Below are 26,517 nucleotides of genomic sequence, written 5' to 3'. Positions count from 1 at the left end.
TTAGTGCTTCGCAGTGGCTGAGGCTGTCTTTGAACTTGTGATTCTCCTGTTTCCTAAACTGCTGGGATTACAGGCATGAGCCACTGTGCCTAGCTAGAACAACTCTTAAGACAGGCTCTAAGCTCTGAACTCCAGAGGAGATAAAATTGATGTCCATAATAAGTGTTTCAAGCATTACCTCTTCACTTACAGAAATCTGTCACTGGCCTGAAAGCTGGAGGTGAGGTTCTGTCTCTGCAAGAAACAGTTTTTCAGGTAAAGGGTACCATATCAGCTTCTCAGATTTTGTATATCAGCTGTAGTCTTCTAGACTCCTCAATAACCTGTCCAAAAAAGAACTATCACTGCCACTGCCCTCTTAGCAGTGTATGTGTAGTATATGTAGGCAGACTGAGCCTGTGGCACAACATGAATCATCTGACCAACATGTCTTAGCTATCTCTATGTTGACAGAATTAAATCTCCAGTTAAAAGGAAAAAAATATTTTTATAAAAACAGAAGCACGTTTTATTTCAATCCTGTTGGGGGGGTAGTGAGAGGGATGGAAAACACAAAATAAGGGGAGAGGGTCTCTTTATATAATACATGTAACATTAGGACCAACCACAGGAAGAATACCCATCCCACCACCCCCCCCCCCATTAACTCCTATGTGGGTTCCAAGGCCAGCTGAGAATAGATGGGATAAGAATTAAGACACTATTGGCACAGTAACATGGCCAATGCACCGAAAGATGGACAGAGAATTTCCCAGGGAGCAAGGCCCTGGACCTCAACTGCTTCCCCAGTGGAGGGGGAATGAGAAAACTTTGGCTCAGCAGGAAGGCGGTTGTCAAAATAAGGGTTACCCTAGTAGGATTCTTCAGATTGCAGGCTGTGGCTGAAGGGAGTCAAGACATCTATCGATTCCATGCTGTCCTCTGCTTTCTCCAAGACCTCTCCTCTTCAGGCTTGAGACTACTGAGGTGTCCAGGTTCTCTTCCTTTTGGTAGGGAGGGGAATAAGTGCTTATTCTACCCTTCCTACATCCAGGCTACTTAATTACTACTTTCCTGGCTCTAAAAGAGACAGAAGCCAACTAATAAGACCGGCTCCCTTTGTGAAAGTCGGCTTGAAAGCCCTTGGGTTGGCAAAACTGCCTCTGCAAAGGTTTCTCTGAACTTTCCCCTTATAGACCCTCCCCAAACTTATTCAAAGACATCTTCAATTTCGTGAGATGTGGACAGAAAGACTTGGTCCCTCTCTAGAGTTCAATCAGCAATCCCATCTTTGACTGGAGATGGGAATGAGAGAGAAAGAACAGGTACTAACAAGGGAAAAGCAAGGCAGTTTACACTAAGATATAGATTCAAGCCTGAAAATTGTGAATAGTCATCTAAAGCTCCAAAGGAGGAAGAACAATTCTCCCACACAATATGAACAAGTGAAAAAATATTTTGTGACAACCCTGTAATTCCCAGACCACAAGAAATTGTGTTAAAAGGGGGAAAAAAAAAACACCCCAAGAAACAAACTTGCGAGCAGAGTCTAGCCCTCCATCTTAAATCTGAATAAAATAAACTCAATCAATACTGCTTCAAGTACAATCATGAAGACAGATGAAGCTGTTGAAATTCACACTTAAAGAATGGGATCAGGTGGCTAATCACCTTAATCCCAGGCACCTCCCTTTTAAAAGTCATCTGAGTATATCTTTGAAGACCACAACCCGTTTTCTGCCCCAATACTATACCCTTTCAGGATAGCCAGATGAATTAAGACGTCTGTTTTAAGTTTAATAGGAGGGAAGTGGAAAAAGAAAAAGCATTAAGATTTGGAAAAGCTAGCAGCTAAAGCCAAAAACAAGGTTAAGGTCCTTGTGGCATTCAGGAATGAGAGTAAAAGAATGGGAGAAGGAAGGTATTCAGGCGTTGGGTTCCTGCTGTCCTTTGGCTTTACATCTTACCCCTGCCTCCCATTTCTCCCAACAGCTTGATGCAGCTATCGGCCTGCATCAGAGGGGATGTAATGCCCAGACCAACTTTTTATTAAGCTTATGCAGCTAACAGACTTGTAAACAGTGCCAATTGACAAAGTTTTGCTGAAAATTACAGCTTTTGTCCATTAAACACACCTCTCTCTGAGATTAAAAAAAAAAAATCCAAAGTAAACAAATACTGAGAGAGAGAGAATTAAGAGACACATCTTGAGTCTTCCAGGAAGGCAAGTAAAAAACGCCACATGGCTTGGTCCCAGGCGTTCATCATGCCTAGAGTGCTGCTTTCACCACTGTCTCCCCTCCCTGCCAGTAGCTAGGTAGAGGTGGAAGAGCAGGGTCATCTTGGGCATGCTGCAAATACAGCATTTGCTGGTGTTGACATCTTCCTGGGGCTGTGGTGGCAGACTGCTGTGTTAGGAGCCCATTTCCCGGGAGTAGCAGAGAGCCCAGGTCCTCAAGGCAGCCTGAGATGGCAGCCCATACACCTCAGCGGGAGTACACTGCCCCTTTTCTCCAGTGCAGTTCAGCATTGAGGTTCTCTATTCCCAGTCGGTGATAAAACCTGAGCTGTTTTCCTCGTAGGTTCCCCTTCCCTTCCCCAACTTAGGGGAGTGGTGGGAGGGGACAAGGGAGGATCACTGAGGGGGCAGGGGGATACCCCGGGGATCGGTGACCTGTCCCTCTTGCAGGTTCTTCACCAGTTGTGCAAGCCAGCGTTTCGTGGTGGTGTCATCTTTTAGCACCTGGGCAAAAGTTGTGTCCTTCAGCTGGTCAGGGAGGCACTGCCTGAGTGCTTCACGTGCCCTACATCAGAAACAAACAAACCAACCAGGAAGACCAACAAATAAACCCACATTTTGGAGCTAGGCAAGAGTTGCTTTCTTAGGTATACAGTATTCTGGGAATCTACTGCTCTGTCAAGTTATACTAAGAAATCACTTAAATAAGTTCATAGGCTCAGAGACCTCCAGAATCTGTAGTCTGTAAATATTTTCAGAATGATGCCCCACTGTAGAATTTCATGCAAAAGCAAAATGGAAAAAAAAAGATGTAATAACTTACTTCAAACTGCTTTCGGATATTTTTACAGTCAATACTGTCAAAATACTCAGGTTGGAAATAGGTGAGTTACAGTAAATGAAATAATTTCAAAAATCAGTATATTAAATAGCAGATGACCTCACTTGTATATGACAAATAATAAATTTTAACTTTGTACTAGCTTTACCAATTTGTATCTTTACAGAAATTGCTTCAATTTTATATTTTAAAATATTGGATACATGACAAAACCAAAAATTATCAGATAAACTTTTAAACATTTCATTTTCTTTCAAATAATTAGTAGAAAGTCAAATTTGAAAACCTATAAAAGGTAAACGTTAACTACTTTATAGCTAATTTAAACAAAGTTATACCTATTTTATTCAAGTACAATATTAAATCAACACATTTTCAAATCACGGTGAAAACAGAACCACTGAAGAAAAGGACAAAATGGTCAAAGAGATAGGTAGGGCTGGGCCTGGGGTTGTGGCTCAGTAGAGAGCACTTGCCTACCATGTGTGAGGCACTGGGTTCAAAACTCGGCACCACATAAAATAAATAAAATAAAATAAAGGTATTGTGTCCATCTACAAAACAAACAAACAAACAAAAACCCCCAAACAAACAAACAAAAAATAACTCTAGTTGCAGGAGACTAAGTTCACATTAAATCAGTTATCCCTATTTCTAGGAATACAGAAATCACTCCATTATGTGGTTTGGCAGAATCTGAACAAGTAGCTTTCAAAATAAATAATGGATTTATGAAACAAAAGGTCAAACATTTCTAAAATCAATTATATCTACAACGTATGATTTCTGACAAAGATTATCAACATAAGGAGATGAAATAATTAGCTCAAAGGACTTTACAGGAATGAGAGAATTAGAAATATAATTTTAGAGTGTTCTGGGTTATGATCCTTTCTAAGATGATCTTTGGAAGTATACTTCTCTTTCTGACCACTTGGAATAGCAACAGAAAGCTCAAACCACAGGAGTAATGCATTACATAGGGTTTCCCTTGCAATTACCTAGACTCTGGAATTTCAGAGTAGGATAGAGAATTACATTGGGAAGATATACCTATGATGGATTTTTCAAATTTAGCATTTTAGATTTTAAAAGGAATTTTAGATTTTAAAAGGAACTCTATCTAAAACCAACTAAATAAAATTATATCCCTTCCTGTGTTAAAGATTCAGGGATCTATGCCATGAGATGTGGAGTCCAATCAGCAGAATATTTCCCTTAAATATTATAAATCCTGTAAATGTTTACCTGGGATTATCTGAGAGTCGAAGGTAACATCTTACTACATGCTTCAAAAGACGGGCAGAAGGCTCTTTGGATAGCTGCAGGACCATTTTACCCTGTTTTGCCCAAAATAGGGGGAAAGGTAGAAAAAAAACACAAAACAGAAAATAATTGTAATTGACATTGGAGATTAGATTGTCTAAAAATCATTATAAAGGTTCCAGAATTGCTATTTCTAATTAGAAGACTAAACCTGCTGAATGCCAACTGCAAAGAGACTAAGCTGTGGGATCAGAAGTATTTGCAAAGGGGGATGGGCATTATAGCCCACACCTGTAATCCCAGTTACTTAAGAGGCTGAGGTACTAGAATTTTAAGTTTGAGGTCAGTCTCAATTTAGTGAGACCCTATCTCAAAATAAAAAGGGCTGGGGATGAAGCTAAGTGGCAGGGCACACCTGGATTTAATCTCTAGTGTGGGGGGCCAAGGATGAAAATGAAGTAGGTAAAAAAACTCACCAAGATCATGGCAACATGGGAGAAACGTTCATATGTCTGACATATATAAGCCAAACCAGTGTCATCTAAGAGGATCTTCTGGAGGATGAATGTGGCAACCTGGAGTAAAACAAAAAGAGTTTAAAAAGTTGCTTAGACTTACTAACCAATTGTCCACTCAATTTCCCATCAATCAGTAAATTGCACAAGCAGAGACCCCTATATACCACATACAACTTATTCTACCACATATGCTTAGTACAAAAAGTTAAAAATATTACCATACTGAACATCACTATACATCAGGACTTTTTTCTAAAGGATTTATATACCCTTATTTTATCTTCCCAGTAAACTCATGAGGTAGACACTGTTATCTTCCCAAATAAATTCTTCCAATAAACTTATGAGGTAGAAACTGTTATTTTCAATTTACATAAAAGGGCAAGTCCTACAGATTTTTAAAAATCCAGGTTATAGAATATCTATTATGTGACATGCATAAACTACTAATCAAAGTGCCAGGATAAGGTTCCAAGTGACAAAGCTCAATCCCCACACCACCAAACAAGAACAAGAACAAACCAAGATTGACAAAAAAAAAAAAAAAAAAAAAAAAAAAAGCCTCAGTATGTGGATTAAGTGGATGGAAGATCAGTGTTATATGCCTGATAAATTTGGGAGAAGGCTAGGTTCTTATATTTTCTGTGGGTTTGTGGGAGAGAGGTCATATATTCCTTTGAAAATCTGAAGAATGCAATAAACACAAGACTCAGGTGGCAGAGAATTCTTTTGGGATTCTGAATATAGACTGGCCACAAATATTCAGAGCTTGAAGAACAGGGGTAACTGAGGATACTTGGTTACCATATAATACTTTTAGTAGTTTTCTCGAAATATTTTAAGGCTTATCCTTAGTCTATTTTAAGTTTCCACTTACTCTAATTATTCTGAAGTTTCTCTACTTTTTCCAGAAGTGAAATTTAAAATTTCTCATAAAATTAAAATTCTGAAACTAAAAACAAACCAGAAAACCCCCAAACCTCAGAGTCACTTTCTCAATCAAGTTTTTACCATGTTTTTGATATCATCAAATGAAAAGCTGATGACATATAACATGAATTTGCTTTAATATCTCCTAAGATACATTGTTTCCTTTCTTCTTCTTCCTTTTTTTTTTCTTTTCTTTTTGGGGGGGGGCAGTTCTGGGGATTGAACCTAGGGTATTCAACCACTGGGTTGCATGCCCAGTCCTTTTTTAAATTTTGAGACAGAGTCTTGTGAAATTGCCCAGACTGGCCTCAAACTTGAGATTCCTTTGCCTTTAGCCTCCCAAGTAGCTGGGATTAGAGTTTGTACCACCTTGCCTGGTTTGTTTCCTTACCTCGCTGTTGAAATATAAGAAACAAAGTAGGAATACTAAGATATAATTTGATATGATATAAAATATAATATAGGAGAGGATAAATTTGAAGAGAATCACACATACCTTGTTACAAACTTAAGCTAAAACATTTAATTGCAATCTGAATGGTAGTATTTATCTTAAATGGTGATTTTCAAATAACTCAAGAAAATGCGACTTAACACATAAGTAACTTTCCCAAATACCTTATTCCAAAGGGGAGGGCAGAAACAAATGGTAGGAAAGAGAGATTTCTGAATTTGTGCTGTGAGGATAGCATTTAGAATATGTTATTTTCTTCTAAAATTTTTCTAATTAACATAAAAATATTAATACTTATGTAATTGTTCTTGTTAGCACAGTGGATCAAAGCAGCTTCATAGTGTCTAGGTTCAAATCTCATGTTTCATCATTTCTATGAAATTTTAGGTAAATTAAGTACCCTAAGCCTTTGTTTCTCATCTGTGCTATGGAGGTGACAATCGTGAGAATCTGATGGAATAATGCACATATAGTGGTTACAATAATTGGCATTGGGCGTGATGGTACAAGCCTGTAATCCCAGTGGCTCAGGAGGCTGAGGCAGGAGGATCACAAGTTTACAGCCAGCCTTGGGGGTGGGGATGTGGCTCAAGCTACCGCTCGCCTGGCATGTGTGCGGCCCGGGTTCGATCCTCAGCACCACATACAAACAAAGATGCTGTGTCCGCCGATAACTAAAAAAATAAATATTAAAAAAAAAATTCTCTCACTCTAAAAAAAAACAAAAACAAAAAACAAGTTTACAGCCAGCCTCAGCTGTGAGGCCCTAAGTAACTCAGTGAGACCCCATCTCTAAATAAAATACAAAATGGGGCTGGCTAAGTGCTCCTGGATTCACTCCCCAGTACCAAAAAAGGCACATATCAGACACTTAGTAAATGTAACAAATTATGCAATAATTAGTATTTATGAAACAGGAACACCATGCCTAAGAATAACAAGATTACTTACTAATTAACATTTGTGTTGTCTACTCATTTATCATTGGTCTATATTATGTAGATTACCTAATCAAAATATGTAATGTTTATGGCATTTAAAACATATTTCCCCCTTAATTTCTTTTTTTTTAAATTTTAATATTTATTTTTTAGTTTTCAGTGGACACAACAGCTTTGTTTGTATGTGGTGCTGAGGATCGAACCAGGGCCGCAAGCATGCCAGGCGAGCGCGCTACCGCTTGAGCCACATCCCCAGCCCCGCCCTTAATTTCTTACAGCAATTAATCTGCTTAAGACCTTTCTTTAATGTATTAAGGTTTCATTATATCTCAGTCTTGTTGGTCTTCAGACAAAATACAACTTACAGAATATCCTGTAATAAAATAAGTTTGGAAAATGTTTTCTTTCTTTTTCTTTTTTTTTTTTTAGAATTATTTATTATTTATTTTTTAGTTTTCGGTGGACACAACATCTTTGTATGTGGTGCTGAGGATTGAACCCGGGCCGCACGCATGCCAGGCGAGCACGCTACCGATTGAGCCACATCCCCAGCCCCGAAAATGTTTTCTTAACAGAGATGTTTTGCCTACATTTAAAGAGATGTCACCAAAGTAGAAATGAGTATTTCTGCCATAGTTATAAGAAGTCAACTTGAAAAACCTATTCACAAGGCTGGGGATATAGCTAAGAGGGAGAGAGCTTGCCTATCATTCATGAGCCCTGGGTTTCATCCCTAGTACTGCAAAAAGAAAGAGAGAAAAACAAAAACAATACCAAAACCAAATTCTTCACAGGCAAATAATAATAAAAGATGAGCATACAGTTTTATGCATTCTAATCCTGTCCTTGAAATACACTGAAATTAATAAAAATAACTAAAATTAGGGAAGAATTATGAAAAGCATGAAATAAAGGTTCACATGTCACTTGTCTTTTGTGTGTATAAGCAGAAAACTGCGGACAGAGGTATAAATTTCCTTAACACACACACACATACACATCACAGAATGGAGGACTTACTGGAAAAGTATTTGGAGCCCGGGGCAGTGGCACATGCCTATGATCCCAGAGGCTCAGGAGGCTAAGGCAGGAGGATTGCGATTTCAAAGCCAGCCTCAGCAATAGCGAGGCACTAAGCAACTCAGTGAGACCCTGTCTCTAAGGAAAATACAAAATAGGGCTGGGGATGTGCCCCTGAGTTCATTCCTCAGTACCAAATAAAAAAGGTATCTGGAGGTAAAGTACTTGACTTAAAGTTCATAGAACTTCTCCTTATCTATCACTTAAAATAATAATCCTTGATAGAAATCTCCACATGGAAACTATGGAGACATACCCCCCAAAGAGGTAACAAGTAATAATTATCTATGCTTTAGGTCTGATGTTGTAATATTCATTCATTTAAAAAAATTTATTGTGATTAGAGCAGAAGATGGATACTGCAAAATAGAGTTAGCAAAATGGAAAAGAAGCCGTGAGAAAAATCAAATGATGTGAAATAATATAAAATGTTAGGGGGGGGGGAGTATGAAAGATAGACAAAGTAACATAACTGATGTTGCTGAAACAAGAGACTAGAACAAATTAAAAAACCATAAAAACAAACACAAAAGCAGGGATATGCTCTTCTAATAAAAATCTGATACAGATTATTAAAGAATTTAAAAACTAATAAAGAAGCTTATAGATATCCACACAAAAAAAGGCAAGCCAAGCCACCTACAAAAGGAAAACATTAGGATGGCCCAAGACTTGGACACAACATTAATGTCTTAAGACAATAAGTCTAGGACAACAAAATTCTCAGAGGGAAAAATGAGATAAAAGAGGCAGAAAGTGATCCTTGGATCATAAAAGCAGCAGTTCAAGAGCCAAAACAACGTAGACCAGTAAGGGCACATACTGTTTTAGAAAGTTCACTTCCAGATTCCATAATGCGCAAACACAAAGGGATAATTTCTGTTGTCAATAAAAAGTTGATTACTTCTTGCTCATCTGTTTTCACCAAGGCCCCTAAAGAAAATATGACAAACAAAATTATTTTTGAGTCAGGATTTTCAGTTAAATTAATTTTGTACTGCTCGTCAAGTTAGTTGTGGAATTTAAATAACTCAGAACACAAACTGAGGTTTCTATGCCAAAGAATCAGATTCACACCTCTATTAAAAAAAAAAAGGAAGAAAAGCACAGGTTGATTTTATTAGTCATCACCGAAAGACCAGACATCAAGTTTGGTTCATCCTACAGTTAGCAGTGGTTTAGCCACCTTTTAAATAATATGTTTATCATTCTTGTTAGACGATCTTAGAACAATACCACCAATCTGTCCTCTACTTATTTTAGGTTAGGGAGAATTCTGCATCAGTATAAAAGCATATTTCCAGGTAGCAAAGAAATGGTGTCAATCTGAAACACCACTCACAGGTTATTTAATTGCCTCTTTTCTCAAAGAGCACAAATATTGTAGGACAAAACTAAGGAAATTACAAAACAAAAAAAAAAAATTAAACAGGGCTGGGGTTGTGGCTCAGTGGTAGAGTGCTTGCCTAATGTGTGAGGCACTGGATTTGATCCTTAGCACCACATAAAAAAATAAAATAAACAAAATAAAGGTACTGTGTCAATCTACAACTAAATTTTTTTTTTTTTAAATTACAAACAAGAGGGCTGGGGATGTGGCTCAAGCGGTAGCGCGCTCGCCTGGCATGCGTGCGGCCCGGGTTCGATCCTCAGCACCACATACCAACAAAGATGTTGTGTCCGCCGAAAACTAAAAAATAAATATTAAAAATTCTCTCTCTCTCTCTCTCTCCTCTCTCACTCTCTCTTTAAAAAAATAAAAAATAAAAAAAAAATAAAATTACAAACAAGAAACACACACACACCTAGATTATAATCCTGTGTCCCCAGTTAGTTTACCAACTTGTTACTTTCCCTTTGTAGATCTATTTCTTTATCAATAAAATGAGACGAGAACAGATGACTCCTAAAATTCATTCCATTCTATTATTCTGTGAGTTTCTAGTCACTGATAAAAACGAATGATAAAGCTGATCAGGCGATGGACATAGCTCAGTGACATCTTTTTCAGTCTATACACAGGGAAGCAGGGCCCCTTAAATGACTTAAGCTGCTCAATGCATCACTAGCTTTTATATAAATACTTGAATCTGTAATAACTAAAATCAATTATCTTGAGAAAGAATGGGGAATGCCAGAACTGGTAAATTATAATGCCACATCTCTAAACTCCACACCAACCAGTATGAATAATTTTCAAATGTGGCCTAAGGCAGCTATCAAATTAATTTTTTCATTTAGATTTAAAATGTAGACCTATGATCCATACTGAATTAAATTTTTAAAAAATATTTTAGTTGGGGGCTGGGGATGTGGCCATGTATGTATGTCTGGACTCTCCATTCTGCTGCAATGATTTACAAGTTAATTTTATCCAATACCACAATGTTTTAACTACTGTAGTTTTCCAGTAGGTCTGGATCAGGTAGTATACATCTTCCAACTTTGCTCTTCTTTTAAAAAGTGTTTGAATTTTTTAGTTCCTCTGTCTTTCCGTGTAAATTTTATTTATTTTTTGTAGTACTGTGGATTGAACCTAGAGTCTCAGACTTACAAGGCAAACACTCTAACACTAAACCCTCCAACCCACTTTCTTTATGAATTTTAAGATCAGTGCATTGGGTCAGGCTGCCATAGACTGCTGACTTACATAACTGAAAAAACCTGAAATTTATTTTCTTACAGTTCTGGAAGCTGGAAGCCTGATATCACAATGCCAATAAGGAAGGGTTCTGGTAAGGGCTCTCTTCTTGACTTGAAGATGTATACCCTTCTTGATGTGCCCTCATGTGGCAAGGACAGAAAGAAAGCAAGATCGCTCATTGTCTATTTATTTATGTATTTACTTTTAAACTTTTTTTTAGAGAGAGAGAGAGAGAGAGAGAATTTTAATATTTATTTTTTAGTTTTCGGCGGACACAACATCTTTATTTGTATGTGGTGCTGTGGATCAAACCCGGGCCGCACGCATGCCAGGCGAGCGTGCATCCCCAGCCCCTTGTCTATATATTTATAATACTAATCTCATCATGAGGGTCCTGTCCTCATCTTAATTTAATTGGGTCCCAAAAGGCTCATCTCTAAATTCCATGACATTAGGTTTCAACATATGAAAATCTGAGAACAGAAAATCTATCTACAGAAATGATTGTATGATTTTTTTCTTCTCTCTTCTGTTGACAGGTCATATTGGTCGATATTCGAAAAGTTGAACCAAATTTATATTCATAATGATCTTTTTTATTTATTGCTGAGTTTATTAGTATTTTATTGAAGATTTCTACACCAGTGTTCATGAGGGATACTAGCCTGTGATTTGCTTTTCTTGTAAAGTCTCTGCTTTTATGGTCAGTGTAATGCAGGCCTCACAAAAGTTGAAAGGTTTCCCCTTCCTTCTATTTTTCTTTTTTTTTAAAGAGAGAGTGAGAGAGGAGAGAGAGAGAGAGAGAATTTTTTTAATATTTATTTTTTAGTTCTCGGCGGACACAACATCTTTGTTGGTATGTGGTGCTGAGGATCGAACCCGGGCCGCACGCATGCCAGGCGAGCGCGCTACCGCTGAGCCACATCTCCAGCCCCCCTTCCTTCTATGTTGTGGAGATGTGCAGAACTGGTTTATTTCTTCTTTCAATTTCTGGTATAGGACACTAATAAAACCATCAGAGCCTACAGTGTTCTAAGTTAAAAAGTTTTTAACTAGAAAAGCAATTTGATACAAGACTACTAAAGTTATCTATTATTTCTTTTAGATATACATGACAGTACAGTGTTTTTTGACATATTATACATACATGGAGTATAACTTCCCATTCTTGTGGTTGTACACCATGTGGAGTTACACTGGTTATGTATTCATACATAAACATAGGAAAGTTATGTAAATTCATTCCACTGTCTTTCCTATTTTCATCCTCCCTCCCTTCCCTTCATTCCCCTTGGTCTAATCCATTAACTTCTATTCTTACCTCCCCCCCTTATTGTGTGTGTTAGCATCTACATATCAGAGAGAACATTTGGTCTTTGGTTTTTTGAGATTGGCATATTTCAATTTAGAATTGGCAATTTAAAAATGCTACATCTCTCAACTCCATGACAGTCTCCCGTTCCATCTGTTTACCAGCAAATGCCATAATTTCATTCTTATTTATAGCTGAATAATATCCCATTGTGTACACATACCACATTTTCTTTATTCATTCATCTGCTGTAGGGCACCTAGGTTGGTTCCATACCTTAGCTATTGTGAACTGAGCTGCTATAAACATTGATGTAGTATCTATTATTTCTTGAGTGCAATCTGACAAATAGTGTCTCTTAAAGAATTTTACTATTTCATCTAAGTTGTTAATTTTTAAGCAGAGCTGTTAATATTCCTTTATTATCCTTTTAAAGTCTGAAGAGTCAAGTGATGTACCCTCATTCATTCATATTTGTAATCTGTACTGACTTTTCCCCCAGTGAATCAACTTTTGGTTTCACTCATTTCTTTTTTATGGTTCTAGGAAGAGCCTCGCGTACGCTAGACAAGTACTCTATCACTAAGCTACATTCCCAGTCTGGTTTCAATGATTTTTATCTCTTGTTTTTCTATTCTCATTTTTCATTAACTGTCAGTCTTTACCATATCCTTTTTTTTTTTTGTTTGATTTAATTTGCTTCTTTTGGTAGCTTCTTTTATATATACATATATATATAAAATACATATATATTTTATTAGAGATGGCCTCACTGAGTTGTTTAAGGTCTATGTTGCTAAAGCTGGCTTAGAACTTTATTATCTCCTCATTCTTAACCTTTATCCTAATATCTCATAAATTTACCACCCCACTGTAATGGTCAATAAAACCAGCAGAAGTAAGATGAGTTAAGAAAGAATTAAGGATCTAAGTATTTTATTTTGGCTGGAATTATACTGATGCCCTACATGAAAAATTCTGGTAGCTTAAAAGCAGAAAAGAATATTATTGGGAAAAATTTCTAATTAGAGTACCAACTGGGAGATGTAAAAACCAGAAACATTCATTTGAAGCATATAAGGTAATGGTTGGGCTGGGGCTGTAGCTCAGTGGCAGAGTGCTTGCCTTGCACATATGAGGCATTGAGTTCGATCCTTAGCACCACATAAAAAAAAATAAAGACATGCTGTCCATCAATTAAAAAAAAAAAAAGGTAATGGTTACTCCTTAGAAGAATAAAATGTACTTGAGACATACATCTTGGAAATACCAACTTTTAAAATCATTTCCTGATTTATGGTCTATAATTATAGGGACACAAACACAGGTTGAGCATTAAAACAATACATTACCAAGTCTGTGTAATTAGTTTTCTTTCTTTCTTTTTTTTTTTTGGTTAGTACAAAAGCAAAAAATTTAAAAGACACTAAGAAAGAAAGGGTGATTTGGAAAATAAATCTTCTTGAATGTATTATATTCCATAATATAGTAGATATTCCAAAGATAGTTCCTTACTACTTAGGAGTCTGAGGTCTGAAATAGTTGATATGTTATATTCTTGAGCAATAAGTATTTCACCTATGTTCCCCACAGTAATTATACATAAAAACACTAACTGAAGCATGAAAAAAATAACTAGGTAAAGTAGTAGAAAGAAAACCCCTCAACTTATGGGAGAAGAGCTTATAAATGGAAAAAAAAAAACATTAAAAAAGGTAAGTCCAGAATTACTTTTATTCCTGTAATAATATTTTGTTGAATCAAATTATTATTCTTTACTCTCCCTTGCCAGCAAATGTTTCTACATACATACTGAACTGAATTCTAAATATTAGTCCTCAAAGTCTTACAACATGTAGTATGGTGTTTGACAATCATTTATCATGTTCCCATAACTCAGTTATTAATGAATGGGATAAATTCAAAGACCAAAAGAATAAGTCATAAGAAGCAAGACAAAATATTTCAACTTAGACCACTTCAGAATGAGGATTTCAGTCTTACAAAACAACCCTAACAACTTACCAATAACTCCAAGGCTAGTAAGCCGAAGATACTCAAAGGGACGTGTTTTGCTGACAGTGTGCAAAAAGGGGTACAAAAAAAGTGGGATGTGTGCTGCAAGAAAAGCTGACCTGGAAGAAAAAAAAAAAAACAAAAAAACACATTCACAGCTTGAAGATGATTTTTAAGTATTTTTTTAAATATTTATTTTTTAGATGTAGTTGGACACAATATTCCCATTTTATTTATTTATTTCTATGTGGTGCTGAGGATCGAACCCAGGGTCTCACACATGCTAGGCAAGTGCTCTACCACCCACCACAATCCCAGCTCGATTTCTAAGTATTTTGAACATTCAAATCCAAGCAGTTAATTCTGTAAGGCCTATAACAATCTTCAGAAAGGAAATTTATGGGTCATTAGTTTCAACGAATGGCTCTCAAATAGGGTGCTTTAGCTCCTATGGAATGTTTTAACAATGTCTGGATTCATTTTGGTTGTCAGAATTAAGGGATGTGGAAGGTACTGGCATTCAATTGATAGAGGCCAAAGATGCAACTAAACATCCTACAATGCATATGACAGTCCTCTCTTGCTTTTCTTTTCCCACTATCAAGACTTATCCAATTCAAAATGTCAATGGTGCCTCTACTGAACAATACTAGTACAGGGCAGGGTGGATAAGGGAACACACACCATGTACCTTAAAGACTTTTTAACTTAAAATAGCCAACTGTGAATTTAAAAAACATATCACTTGGGGCTGGGGTTGTGGTTCAGTGGTAGAGCGCTTGCCCTGCATGTATGAGGCACTGGGTTCGGTCCTTAGCACCACATAAAAATAAATAAAGGTACTGTGTTCATACAACTAAAAAAACAAAAAACAAAAAACCCCCAGATCACTAAATGCTATTAAGTTCCCAGGAGATTCTCCTAGGTTACCTCCTCACCTAATTTAGGACTGAATAGATAAAACTTATAAACCAAGATAACAAGACAAAGTAGTCATCATAAGGTTTATATGCTATGTTTAAATGCAGTTTTCTTTTTTGTTAGGGCATTTCAAATATACTAAGCATTCTTAAAACCAGTCTATTACTTTGTATTATTTATTGTTATACCTGTAGCAGAATCAACACCCAAGATTTTTAACAAATTACTCTTGGATTTTTGTTAAGTGCTTAAAAATAATTTTCTTCCTAATTTTCTAAATCTCTGAAAGGTCACAGTGCCACAAAACACTCAGATGTCATAAGAAAACTGGACAAAGAGAAAAAAAGCTTTAACAAGTGTTTCAGGGACCATGAGAGCCACAAAACAGATTCCTGAACAGGTTATTTCCCTTTTCCTAATTTTCCATACATGCAAAAATGGTAAAAAAGTTAACTTTCAAGCCAATTCCTAGAATCCTATGTTGAGTAGGATTTTGAAGTCAAATAAGGGTTTAGTGGGGAAAAAGGCTTAAATAATATTTACGAATTACTATTATATATTATGTATAGCAGAGTTGTCTATGACAGATTTGGGATGGAGAAGCAGCTGTATCACCTTTCCTGTGGTATGAATATTGCTCTTTTAAAGTTCATTGTCATGAATGGGAAAAAGTAAGAGTCCTGAAGATACAAAAAAAAAAAAACCACATTACACATCCCTTCTGTTTTCACTTTCACGCAGCAACAGTTTAGAATTGTTTTCAATATAAACCTCCCCCTACCAACTCACTCAAAGCATTTACCTGGTTTCTGGGTGTGATGCCACACACTGCAGTAATGCCAGAGCATTGCAAACTCTGTTAGATTGGTGTGCTGTCAACGTGGGTGGGTTAATAGATGGATAAATATTTACAATTTCCTAAAAAATGGAAATCAGCACCAGATGAACGAGGAGTAACTAATTATAAAATTAATTCATATTAAAGTACTACTAATTATAATATTAATTCATATTAAAGTAAAGCAAAAACAAAAACAAAAAAGCCTTTGAACTACATGTATCCTACAAAAACTGATGTATCAAAGAAGGAGTAGAAATAAACAATGCTCTTATCCTTTGATCACAAACATATTTGACTAATTACCTAAGGCATTTCTACATGCGTCTCTAGGAGGATTCTACAGAAACAACTGTAGTCATCTACATTTTTTCTTTCTGCAGCTACTGAGTCTGTCACCTGAGGGACCCTTATATTTTTATAATTTCTCTTTTTGTCATCCTGCTTTAGGTTATAATGATTAATCACCGGCCAGAAATTATTAGTAAGTCAACCAAAGTGACTCACAAAGAAGTTTATATTGGTTAGGTAGCAACTTCAAAAGAGGAGCAGAAGGACATACTTAGTTGAGTATGAGTGAGGATATGTATAAATAGCAGTGAACATGATAGGTACTCAATCAAAAAGTGATAGTTTGCTGAATACAATTCCATTTATTTTAACTGTAAAACCTCTATGCAAAATGTTCTTATAAGAGGCTGCGGTTGTAGCTTGGTGACAGAGTGCTTGCCTAGCATGTGTGAGGCACTGGGTTTAATCCTTAGCACCATATAAAATTCGTAAGTAATGTAAAAGTATTGTGTCCATCTACTACTATGAAAAAAAAAAGTTCTGGGCTGGGGATATAGCTCAGTTGGTAGAGTGCTTGCCTCGCAAGCACAAGGCTCTGATCCCCCAGCACAAAAAACAAAACCAACAAAACAACAAAAAACCTCCATCCGTTTAAAGTATTCAAAGTCCTTTAAGCAAAGGCACAGAAAAATTCAAGTGCAATGAATCTGACTGAACTGTCATTCAGAGATATATACTCACCTGTAAAAGTGCTGCAATAGTACCAAATGAATGCCACAGCATGGGTGCAAGGTCAGGAACAGATTCTCGCTTCTTACTTAGCTCTAGCAAAGCATTTTCCCTTGTCTCAGGACTGGACAGCTCGTTGATCCACTGATAGATCTTTTCCCTATCTACTTGAGCCAGTGCAGTAGGCACAGGCTTCAGGGGAAAAAAAAGAAAAAAGAAAAAGAAAATGTGAGTTAATTAGAATCGAACAAAATCTTACCCTGTAACAGTGCTTTAGAGGAAATGTATTTTTCATAAACATCAGGGGAGCTTTTCTTAATATGTAAACTAGTTCAACCTATTTGTCAGTTATCAATGCTCACATGCATTAATAATTCCATGTTTAGGAATTTATCCCAAGTTTACTTGGGCTTACTGAATATACACCAGGATGTTCACTGTTGTGCTTTTTAAAAGCAGAAACTGACAACGATTTATCAATAAGGGACTAGTTAAATAAGTATTGGTGCATGTCTATAATGAATACTATGAAGTTTAGTAAAGACAGTTCTATATATACTAATAGTAAAAAAAAAAAAAAAAGAAAGAAAGGGGGAACAGAATAACCTGTATAACATGCTTCCACTAATATATACAAACATATTCTTATATTTACATACCACATTTCTAGGACACATGTTAATAATAGTTATTTCCAAGGCTAGAGATTTACATAGGAGCTTTAAGTTTCACTATATATAATAAAAGCTTCTGCATAAACATTTGTTCAAACCATTAATTACTGAGAGGGAAAAAATTATACTCTTCCCATCCATTACTGATTCTTTCTTATTAATTTTGACAACCTTTTCCATGGACCAGAAAACCCACAACATGGAAAAGTACTTTCTCCTGATTTTTTTTTTTTTTTTAATGGAGCTAGGGATTGAACCCAGGGCCTTGTGCATGACAGGCAAGCACTCTTCCACTGAGCCACATTTCCAATCCCTCCAAATGATTCTGTTTTTTTTTTTAATGCCTTTATTTGTTTCATTTTTATGTGATGCTAAAGATCAAACCCAGTGCCTCACACATAAGTGCTCTGCCACTGAGCTACTGTTCCAGCCCCAAATGATTCTTACATATACACTGCATGTCCATCCCTTTCAAAGCATCCATTATTACTAACATAAGAACTAAGCAAAATTTTAAAACATGCTTTCACTGCTTTGCTGAAGAATTGCAACATTCCTCTTAAATTTGAGCATTTCTACAATTCTCCACATTTGCCAAATAGCCTTGTAACCTTAAGATCCTTAATTATTCTCATCTTGAAAACGAGATGACAGACTAAAAAAATTATTACAATTGCTGTTTCTAAACTTATAAACTTCTACAAATTCATGGTGATTTCTATCACCTATGCCCAATAGTTTTTCATGGAGTATTTATCAAATCATGAGGAAATAAAAGGGTGGATGGGTAGATAAAAAGGTGAGCTACACTCGCAGATAAAATAACACTCAGAAGAGCTGACTTGCTCAATTCATCCAGGTATAAAGCTGTATATGCAAATGCTTTCTTGAAGTGTATTACACAGCTTCTCATAATATTGACAAGTTCCCAATACATTTTGGTGTGATGGAATGAAGACCTACCCACTGCATAGATAGAAAGACAACAGAAAGAATTGCTTTTGTTGAAGAAGTATAAGGTGGACTTTGAGATGGACTCAAATTTCCTCTATCTAACCTGAATGATGGCCTTCTATAAATGGAAACTTGATTAGAAGCTTTTATCTTGGTACTTATTTCACTTGCCTAATAGAATGAACCACAAGTTGGCAAAACGAATTATCATGCAGCTTACAACTTCTATTACAGTAAACTGCTAAAAGCTGCTTTGCAATTCTGACTGGTGATGCTCCTAAATGAATCAAAGGCTCCTAGGGCAACAAGAAGATTGAAAGAACATTCCTCCAGCAAAAGCAGTATTGTTCAAGTACTTACCCTTTCCATGTTGCTGCAGATAGGTTCTAACTCAAAAACTATAGTATTTGTTATTCCTACCAGAAGAAAGGGTATGTGTTTATTTATTTAGAGTTTTCCATCACCTTAAAAGATGAATGGAAACACGGGCTAAATTTTACTTTTTGGCACTTTTAAATTGTAGTTGGACACAATAACTATTTTTATGTGGTATTGAGGATCGAACCCAGCATCTTGTACATGCTAGGCAAGTGCCTGATTGCTGAACCACAACCCTAACCCATCTACTTTTTGAGACAGGGCATAGCTACATTGCTTAGAGCTTGCTAAATTGCTTTGACTGAACTCAAATTTGCATTCCTCCTTTCTCATCCTCCCAAGTTACTAGGATTACAGGCTTGCACCACTGCCCCTGGTCTTCATTAGATCATGATGATAATAAAATGCAAAATGTATCTTATTTTCTGAATCCCAAGGACTATTTAGGCATACCTTTCACAAAAACAGAAGATCTAAAAATTAAACTCTTCCTAAAAGGGGATGAGGAGTGAAACAAGGGGTAGAATGGGTGAGGAAGAAGAGGGAACTGTGTGTATTTTTAAAGGCAGTTTTATTTAAGTTTACAACAAAGGTACTTATTATCCTCATTTTACAACCAGCGAAACAGCAGATTTCCTCCTCATCCCATTCTAAAGATCATCAAGCCAGGTGTAGTGGCATGCACTTGTAGTCCCAGCTACTTAGGAGGCTAAGGCAAGAGGATCAGGTAAGCCTGATTTCAAGTCACCTTGGGTAACACAGCGAGACCCTGTCTCAAACTCTCTAAAGATTTCTAGTTCAGATGATAAAGGTCTATTTTAATCTACTAACACATTTCCGAAGCTATGGTTGATGGTTGATATGAAGGGGCTGGGGTTGTGGTTCAGCAGTATAGCATTTGCCTAGCATGTTCGAGGCCCTGGGTTCAATGCTCAGCATCACATAAAATAAATAAAATAAAGGTATTGTGTTCAACTACAACTAAAAAAAAAAGCATCAAATGAAAATATGGGGGCTGGGGATTTGGCTCAGCAGTAGCATGCTGGCCTGGCATGCGTGAGGCCCGGGTTCGATCCTCAGCATTACATACAAACAAAAGATGTTGTGTCCGCTGAAAACTGAAAAATAAATATTAAAATTAAAAAAAAAAGAAAATATGGGTCTTTTCTTTCTTTTTTTTTTTTAAAGAGAGAGTGAGGAGAGAGAGAGAGAGAGAGAGAGAGAGAGAGAGAGAGAGAGAATTTTTTTTTTTAATATTTATTTTTTAGTTCTCGGCGGACACAACATCTTTGCTGGCATGTGGTGCTGAGGATCGAACCCGGGCCGCACGCATGCCAGGCAAGCGCGCTACCGCTTGAGCCACATCCCCAGCCCAAATATGGGTCTTTTCCTCAGAAAAACACACAATACAAAAACGTAAAAACCTACACATAATTTTAGGTAATTCACGGACTTCTTGCAGAATCAAATACAAAAATGTTTATTAAAAAAAAAAAAAAAATAGGGGCTGGGGATGTGGCTCAAGCGGTAGCGCGCTCGCCTGGCATGCGTGCAGCCCGGGTTCGATCCTCAGCACCACATACCAACAAAGATGTTGTGTCCCTCGAGAACTAAAAAAAATAAATATTAAAAATTCTAAAAAAAAAAAAAAAAAATTAAAAAAAATAGAAAAGACCTCAATTTGCAAATAACTATATAAGTGCATAAATGGAATGAATGCACACTAAATTGCAAGCCCGAATGGCTTTAAAACCCAGATTAGCCATTTCTAGAATTCTGCAACCTAGGGATAAGTCATTAACTTTTCAAGTCTTAATTTTATTAAAGTGCAGGAACTAAATTAAATAATTACTGGCTTTAGTCATTTCTACCTTAGAAATTATTTCATTCAGTTCTGAGACATCAGTTTTATTGAGGTATAATTTGCATACAAAGCATGCCAGTTTAAGTGTATGTGTCAATGAATTTTGACAAATTTATACATCTAGTAACCACCACAATTAAGATGTAGATCACTTCCATTATCCCAGAAAGTTCTTTAATGTCCTTTTCAGCCAGTCCTAGGTACCCATGAATATTTTCTGCTGATCAGGGCTGCCTTTGCTGGGTTTGGTGGCACACACCTGTAATTCCAGTAGCTTGGGAGGCTGAGGCAGGAGGATTGTGAGTTCAAAGCCAGCCTCAGCAACTCAGCATGACCCTGTCTCTAAATAAAATATAAAAAGAATCTACAGAACTTCAAGTTTAGTATTCTGACATAGTTCACTAATTTGGATTTGGATAAACAGTTCAATTACATACTCAGACACAAAATTGTTTGAGAAGTATGATTTAGAATGTGTTTTACCGGGGCTGGGGTTGTGACTCAATGGTAGAGCGCTCACCTCACATGTGCAGGACCCTGGGTTCAATCTTCAGTACCACATAAAAATAAATGATATTGTGTCCAACTACAACTAAAAGGGCTGATGTACATTACTGCATTTTAATTATAACCTGCTAAAGTCAACAGTCCTTTCAACAGTTGTTTAAAAATATATTATCGAGCTGGGGCTGGGGCTCAGTGCTAGTGCACTTGCCTGGCATATGTGAGGCACTGTGTTTGTTCGATTCTCAGCACCACATATAAATAAATAAAATAAAGGTCTATCAACAACTAAAAAAAAAAAAAAAAGAAAAAAAGAAACCTAAAAACAAAACTAAAAAAGAAAAAATATTATCAAAACTTATTAGGGAACTGTTCTTTTTCTGTGGTCCTCAGGACTGAAACAGGGCTTCATACAGGCTAGGCAAGAGCTCTACCACTCAGCTACACCCACAGTCCTTTTTCAAGTGTTTATTTTATTCTGAGATAGGGTTTTGCTAAGTTGACCAGAATGGTCTTGAACATGCGATGATCTTATCTCAGGTTCCTGAGTTTGCTGGGATTATAGGTATGTGCCACCATGGCAGGCACGTTTCCCCATTTTTGTTTAATGGTTTGTATGCAGAAAATGTATTTTGAGTAACACTTTTATTTTTCTTTCCACAAAGCTCAGCACAGGCAAGATATTTACGAAAGTGGGACATCAATGGTTAATTACAAGTATCACAAACACGATGATACAGACAGTTGGTCTTCTATCTATGAAATATCCTAACATTTAATATGAAAAGTAGAAAGATATTTAGAAGTTATTTTAAATAAAACACACTCAAATTTATTGATAACGTCCCCTTTGAGTAAATTAAAAAATTGATGATGACTTTCTTAAACAGAAAATAGCCAAATTATCAATATCACTTTATGTTTTAAGGGCCATAGTTCTTTATTTTCCTACCAATGAAAATGGACAGTAAGGCTGAGGTTGTAGCTCAGTGGTAGAACGCTTGCCTAGCAAACAGTTCAATTCTCAGAAACATAAATAAATAAAGGTCCAAGTCAGATGAGGTGGTGTATGCCTATAATCCCAGTGGCTCAGGAGGCTGAGGCAAGAGAATCACGAGTTCAAAGCCAGTTCAGCAACTTAGTGAGGCAGTTAGCAACTCAGCAAGACCCTGTCACTAATTAAAAAAAAAAAAAAAAGAAAGAAAGAAAAAAAGAGAATGTCACAGTAAATAAAATATAGGATTAGTTTGAAATGAAAATTATTATCTTAAGTCTGTGACTCAACATGTGGTTTTGCACGTCAACATAATAATGATACTATTATATAATATACTTTCTAGGGTTAGGGATATAGTTCAGTGACAGAATGCTTGCTTGCATGCATGAGGCTCTGGGTTCCATCCCCAGCATCACAAACCAAACTACACCAAACTGAAACCTAAAAATCTTATCCTCATTAACTTAAGAGCTAAATGGTTTTTTTTTTTTCCCCAAGATAACTTTAAAAAATGGATGAATAAAGTTAAGAAAAGTTCAGCAACTTGCTTAGAGCTTCAGTAGGAGACTTGGGAGAAAACAATGAATTAGATACTGTAGAGTGCATAGTTCTACTTGTCAATGGGGAGGGCATCTGGGAGTCAATCACAGCTTCAACACAAAGATATAAAACAACTAATGATGCTGCTGGTTAGTTGGACAGCAAGAGAAACACAAAAGCTGACAGATGCTAAAACTGCCAACAGAAATCAGTGAAAAGAATTTTAAAAATGCATATCTAACGCATCACATAAAGGTTTACATTTGTCTATTTTACTAGCATAACTAAACACCTCTGTTACAGAAGACCTATGGCACAAGAGGATTGGTAGTTCTATTAATCTGAAGCAACATAGTAGTACGTTACTTTATCAAGAATCAAGAGTCATTTAACCAGTAAGCGAACCTAGCCAAGCGGAGAGCAATTTGTTATTCTTATTATTTTTTAGACTAATTCTGTGTAGTACTTCTGTTCCCATTTAATAGAGAGAAAATTGACTTGAGCACACTCCTCTGAAGGCCATTTCCACTTGAATTTCAAAATATAATTTCAGAAGGATGTTACAGTTTCTGGCGACAGCAATGAAATTGATAGGATATATCCATAATGACAAGAACTAACTAAACTATAAATTTTTAGTACAGTAAAATACTACTGAAGATAAAATTTAAGATATTTTTTCAAGTATCTCTAAATCACTTATTCTCCCACTAATGAAGAACATCCTACATTCACATGTGATTACATTCTTCTTTGATAGTACTTTCGGTCTCCCTTCCTATAGGGATGATTTTCCTGCTGTTTAGTTTAGTGTACTGTAGGCGCTGTTGCAAGTATTAACTCTTCTCAATTTCTAGTGAATGATACATCATTACTGGCCTTTTACTCAGAACAGAAGAATACAAAGGAAAGAAATGAGGGATTGAGAAGGAGGTGGCTCAACTTTTCATGTTTCAGTTTCATCACTAATTAAATATCCTTGTATGAGTGGTGCAAACAGCATAACAAGTGCAAATGCAAGAAAAATTCAAATCTTTAAGCTAACGTGAGGAATTGTAAAATAATTAAGAAACATGTATTGAATATTTATGTAATGTACTACAGTTTTAATGGCTGTTCAAAAGATGCATTAAGCCGGGTGTGGTAGTGCACTCCAGTAATCCCAGAGCCTCCAGAGGCTGAGAGAAGACGATCCAGAGTTCAAAGCCAGCCTTGGCAAAAGTGAGGTGTTAAGCAACTCAGTGAGACCATCTCTATATAAAAATACAAGATAGGGCTAGGGATGTGGCTCAGTGGTTGAGTGCCCCAGTACTTAAAATGCATTAGGGTGCAACTAAAAATAAAACAAACTGAATAAAGAGTCTGGGGAGGTATAGGGAAGAGGGAAAAGGAACCAGTTAGATTCACATGCTGAATGTGTCTCTAAGTGGGGAGAGGTAGGAAGGGCGTTCCACATAGAGGCCAGAATCAAAGGTACAAATGGTGCAGAGGACACAATCAGATTTTGACAGCCAACCTTGGAAGGATTTCCTTTATTCAGCCTCTTCCTTACAAGCAGGAACCACACCTCCCAACTTCCTTCTTCTCAAATTATAGGTACAATTTCAAATAACAGAAGAGGTAAAGAAATTAGACTTACTTAATTGAGAGCTACAAAAGATACTTCTCCAATTTGAATAGTTACAAACACCTAGAAACATGGTGAGAGGAGGCCCAGATATCACTGGTTCTGGAAATGCCAAGACAACAGAGATCAAATTTCAAGAACAATGTTTTCTATAGCTTAGTTATAATCAGCTGAATTTTTCATTTTATATTTAAAATTAAGGCAGTTTTTGTGTTCTATTTTGTGTTTGTCGTTTTTCCTCATAATGCAACTTTAGTATATGGCTCTCCTTAAATCACTTGCCCTTGGTGAAATCAAAGTGGAAATGGCCTTCAGAGAAGTGTGCACAAATCAAACGATCCCTTTTCCCCTTTATGGTTATGAACTCCCAGTGGTCAGTTTCCTCATCCGCAGTCTTTCAAATCAGCAAATTGAGTCTTTACTTTGTACCAGGAATTGTCCTGGCATTGAGGAAAAGAAGTTATCAGGATTCACACTATCCCTGTCCCTGCCCTTAGTCCTTATGTGCACTCAACAGGGAGACAGACAACGGAGACAGACTTCAAACAAGTCAACAAATCCAATAATTACATATTGGGATGAGCGCTGTAAAGACTGCTCTGACAGAAAAGTCACGAGTACTTTCTATAGTGTGCTCAGGGAAATTCACTGCAGCACATTTAGGTGGAGACACGCGAGAAAAGGAACCAGTTAGATTCATATGCTTTATGTGTTTGTAAGCTTGGAGAGGTAGAAAGGAAATTCCAGGCATAGAGGCCAGAAGGTGCATCAAACAAAGCGGTAAATGTGTATAAGGACCACATTACATGGGGCCTTTCAGGCCATGCGGAGAAGTCCAGATTTACCTAACTGCAATAGGAAGCCCACAAGAGTTGTTTCAGACAGGTGAATTACACTATCCGTATTTCTTGTTTAAAGATCACTTTGGTCGAACGAGTTGTGCGAGAAAGGTTTTCAATGCAGAGAACCACAAGTCAGATGCAATAATCATGCATTTCTACGGGCCTCTACGCACAGCGACTGGTTAGAACCAGAGGCCATTTCCTTCCCGCTGCGATGTGCCTAGGCGGTGAGTCTGAAGCGCAGCAGACGAGTCGGTCTGATCATGGAATTTCCCTCATCCCTGCCAGCGCCCAGCACACGACTGGTGCCCTGAAACTGTCGGCCAGCGCAATGAATCAATGAATGGCCGGCCGGGGCTGCACAGAGGGCGCTGCCGGCGTAGGACCAGGCCCCGCCGGCTAAAAAAAAGAACACGAAGTGCAGCGCGGGAGGCCGCAAGAGGCGTCCGGCGAGAAAAGTGGGGGCAGGCTCCAACACCGTCCCGGAGAGGTGTTGAGGGGGCCGGGGACTCGCGGGCGGGGAGCAGAAGCGGCTAGACTCGGGCCCGACGCAGGGAACTAGGGGAGGCCGAACGGCGGGGCTGAGGAAGGATGTGGGCCCAGCCACTCACCGCTGCTGTCGCCAGGCTGTGCATGTTGGGGCAGCCGCTGCTCTCCTTCTTTCGTTGGACGCGCCCGACCCGCGTCCCAGCTTCAGCGCCTCCGCCGCCAAGGAAGATGAGCCGCCATCCGCCTCCACTCGCTCCGCCCCCTTCGTTGCCTTCTGACCTCTCACCCTTGACCCCACCCACACAACCTCTTCCCGCCTCCGGGCCTTCGGCCTAGTTAACAGTCCCAGAGTATGTCCTTTACCCCTTGAAAATTTAAGACCAAAAGGACTTCTGTGACCTATTAGTTCCCGCACTCCTCGGAATCAAGCAGGTATCCCTAGCGGAGTGCGTACTCTGTCCCTCCTGCAAAGGCCAGGGAAGGGCGGGAAAAGACCAACAGGCTTGGGAGGACAAGCGTTGCGCATGCCCAACAGGGTTGAGTAGGAGGGAAATGATGGGAGGTCGAAATTGGGAAGGAAAGAAAAGTGATAAGTGCGCATGCGTACTACAGTCACAGCAGGGGCGGGGCTACCTGGGTTGGGCGTCTC

At 37.6% G+C, this 26,517-nt stretch overlaps 2 protein-coding genes across 2 annotated transcripts in view; one reads left to right on the top strand and one right to left on the bottom strand.

The window, feature by feature from the left end:
* Nucleotides 1–507: 507 nt before the first annotated feature.
* On the bottom strand, nucleotides 508–26,402 carry Cnot9 (CCR4-NOT transcription complex subunit 9). The gene is made up of 8 exons (XM_026390348.2): nucleotides 25,991–26,402; nucleotides 17,012–17,191; nucleotides 15,944–16,059; nucleotides 14,230–14,339; nucleotides 9,072–9,181; nucleotides 4,802–4,900; nucleotides 4,308–4,399; nucleotides 508–2,783 (listed from the first exon to the last, which is right to left on the bottom strand). Exons 1-8 carry the CDS (start codon nucleotides 26,012–26,014, stop codon nucleotides 2,615–2,617), a joined length of 900 nt encoding a protein of 299 aa, XP_026246133.1. The 5' UTR covers nucleotides 26,015–26,402; the 3' UTR covers nucleotides 508–2,614.
* Usp37 (ubiquitin specific peptidase 37) overlaps nucleotides 26,213–26,517 on the top strand; it is an 80,428-nt gene continuing 80,123 nt past the window's right edge. The window contains exon 1 of the mRNA XM_077803564.1: nucleotides 26,213–26,300. The gene's annotated coding sequence lies outside the window, so the exon portion shown is untranslated. The remainder of the gene's footprint in view (nucleotides 26,301–26,517) is intronic.

This window comes from Urocitellus parryii, chromosome 1 (genome assembly GCF_045843805.1).
Source record: "Urocitellus parryii isolate mUroPar1 chromosome 1, mUroPar1.hap1, whole genome shotgun sequence".
Taxonomy (NCBI): Eukaryota; Metazoa; Chordata; class Mammalia; order Rodentia; family Sciuridae; genus Urocitellus; species Urocitellus parryii.
Note: the sequence above shows the minus strand (reverse complement) of the source record. Positions and strands in the feature narration are given on the sequence as shown.

Coding starts and splice junctions, on each gene's coding strand:
- Cnot9 (XM_026390348.2), bottom strand. CDS start 26,014: ATGCACAGCCTGGCGACAGCAGCG. Junction 4,901..9,071: donor GAAGTGAACTTTCTAAAACA/GTATGTGCCCTT, acceptor GTTTTACTCCAG/GTTGCCACATTCATCCTCCA. Junction 4,400..4,801: donor CCCATGTTGCCATGATCTTG/GTGAGTTTTTTT, acceptor TGGGCAAAACAG/GGTAAAATGGTCCTGCAGCT.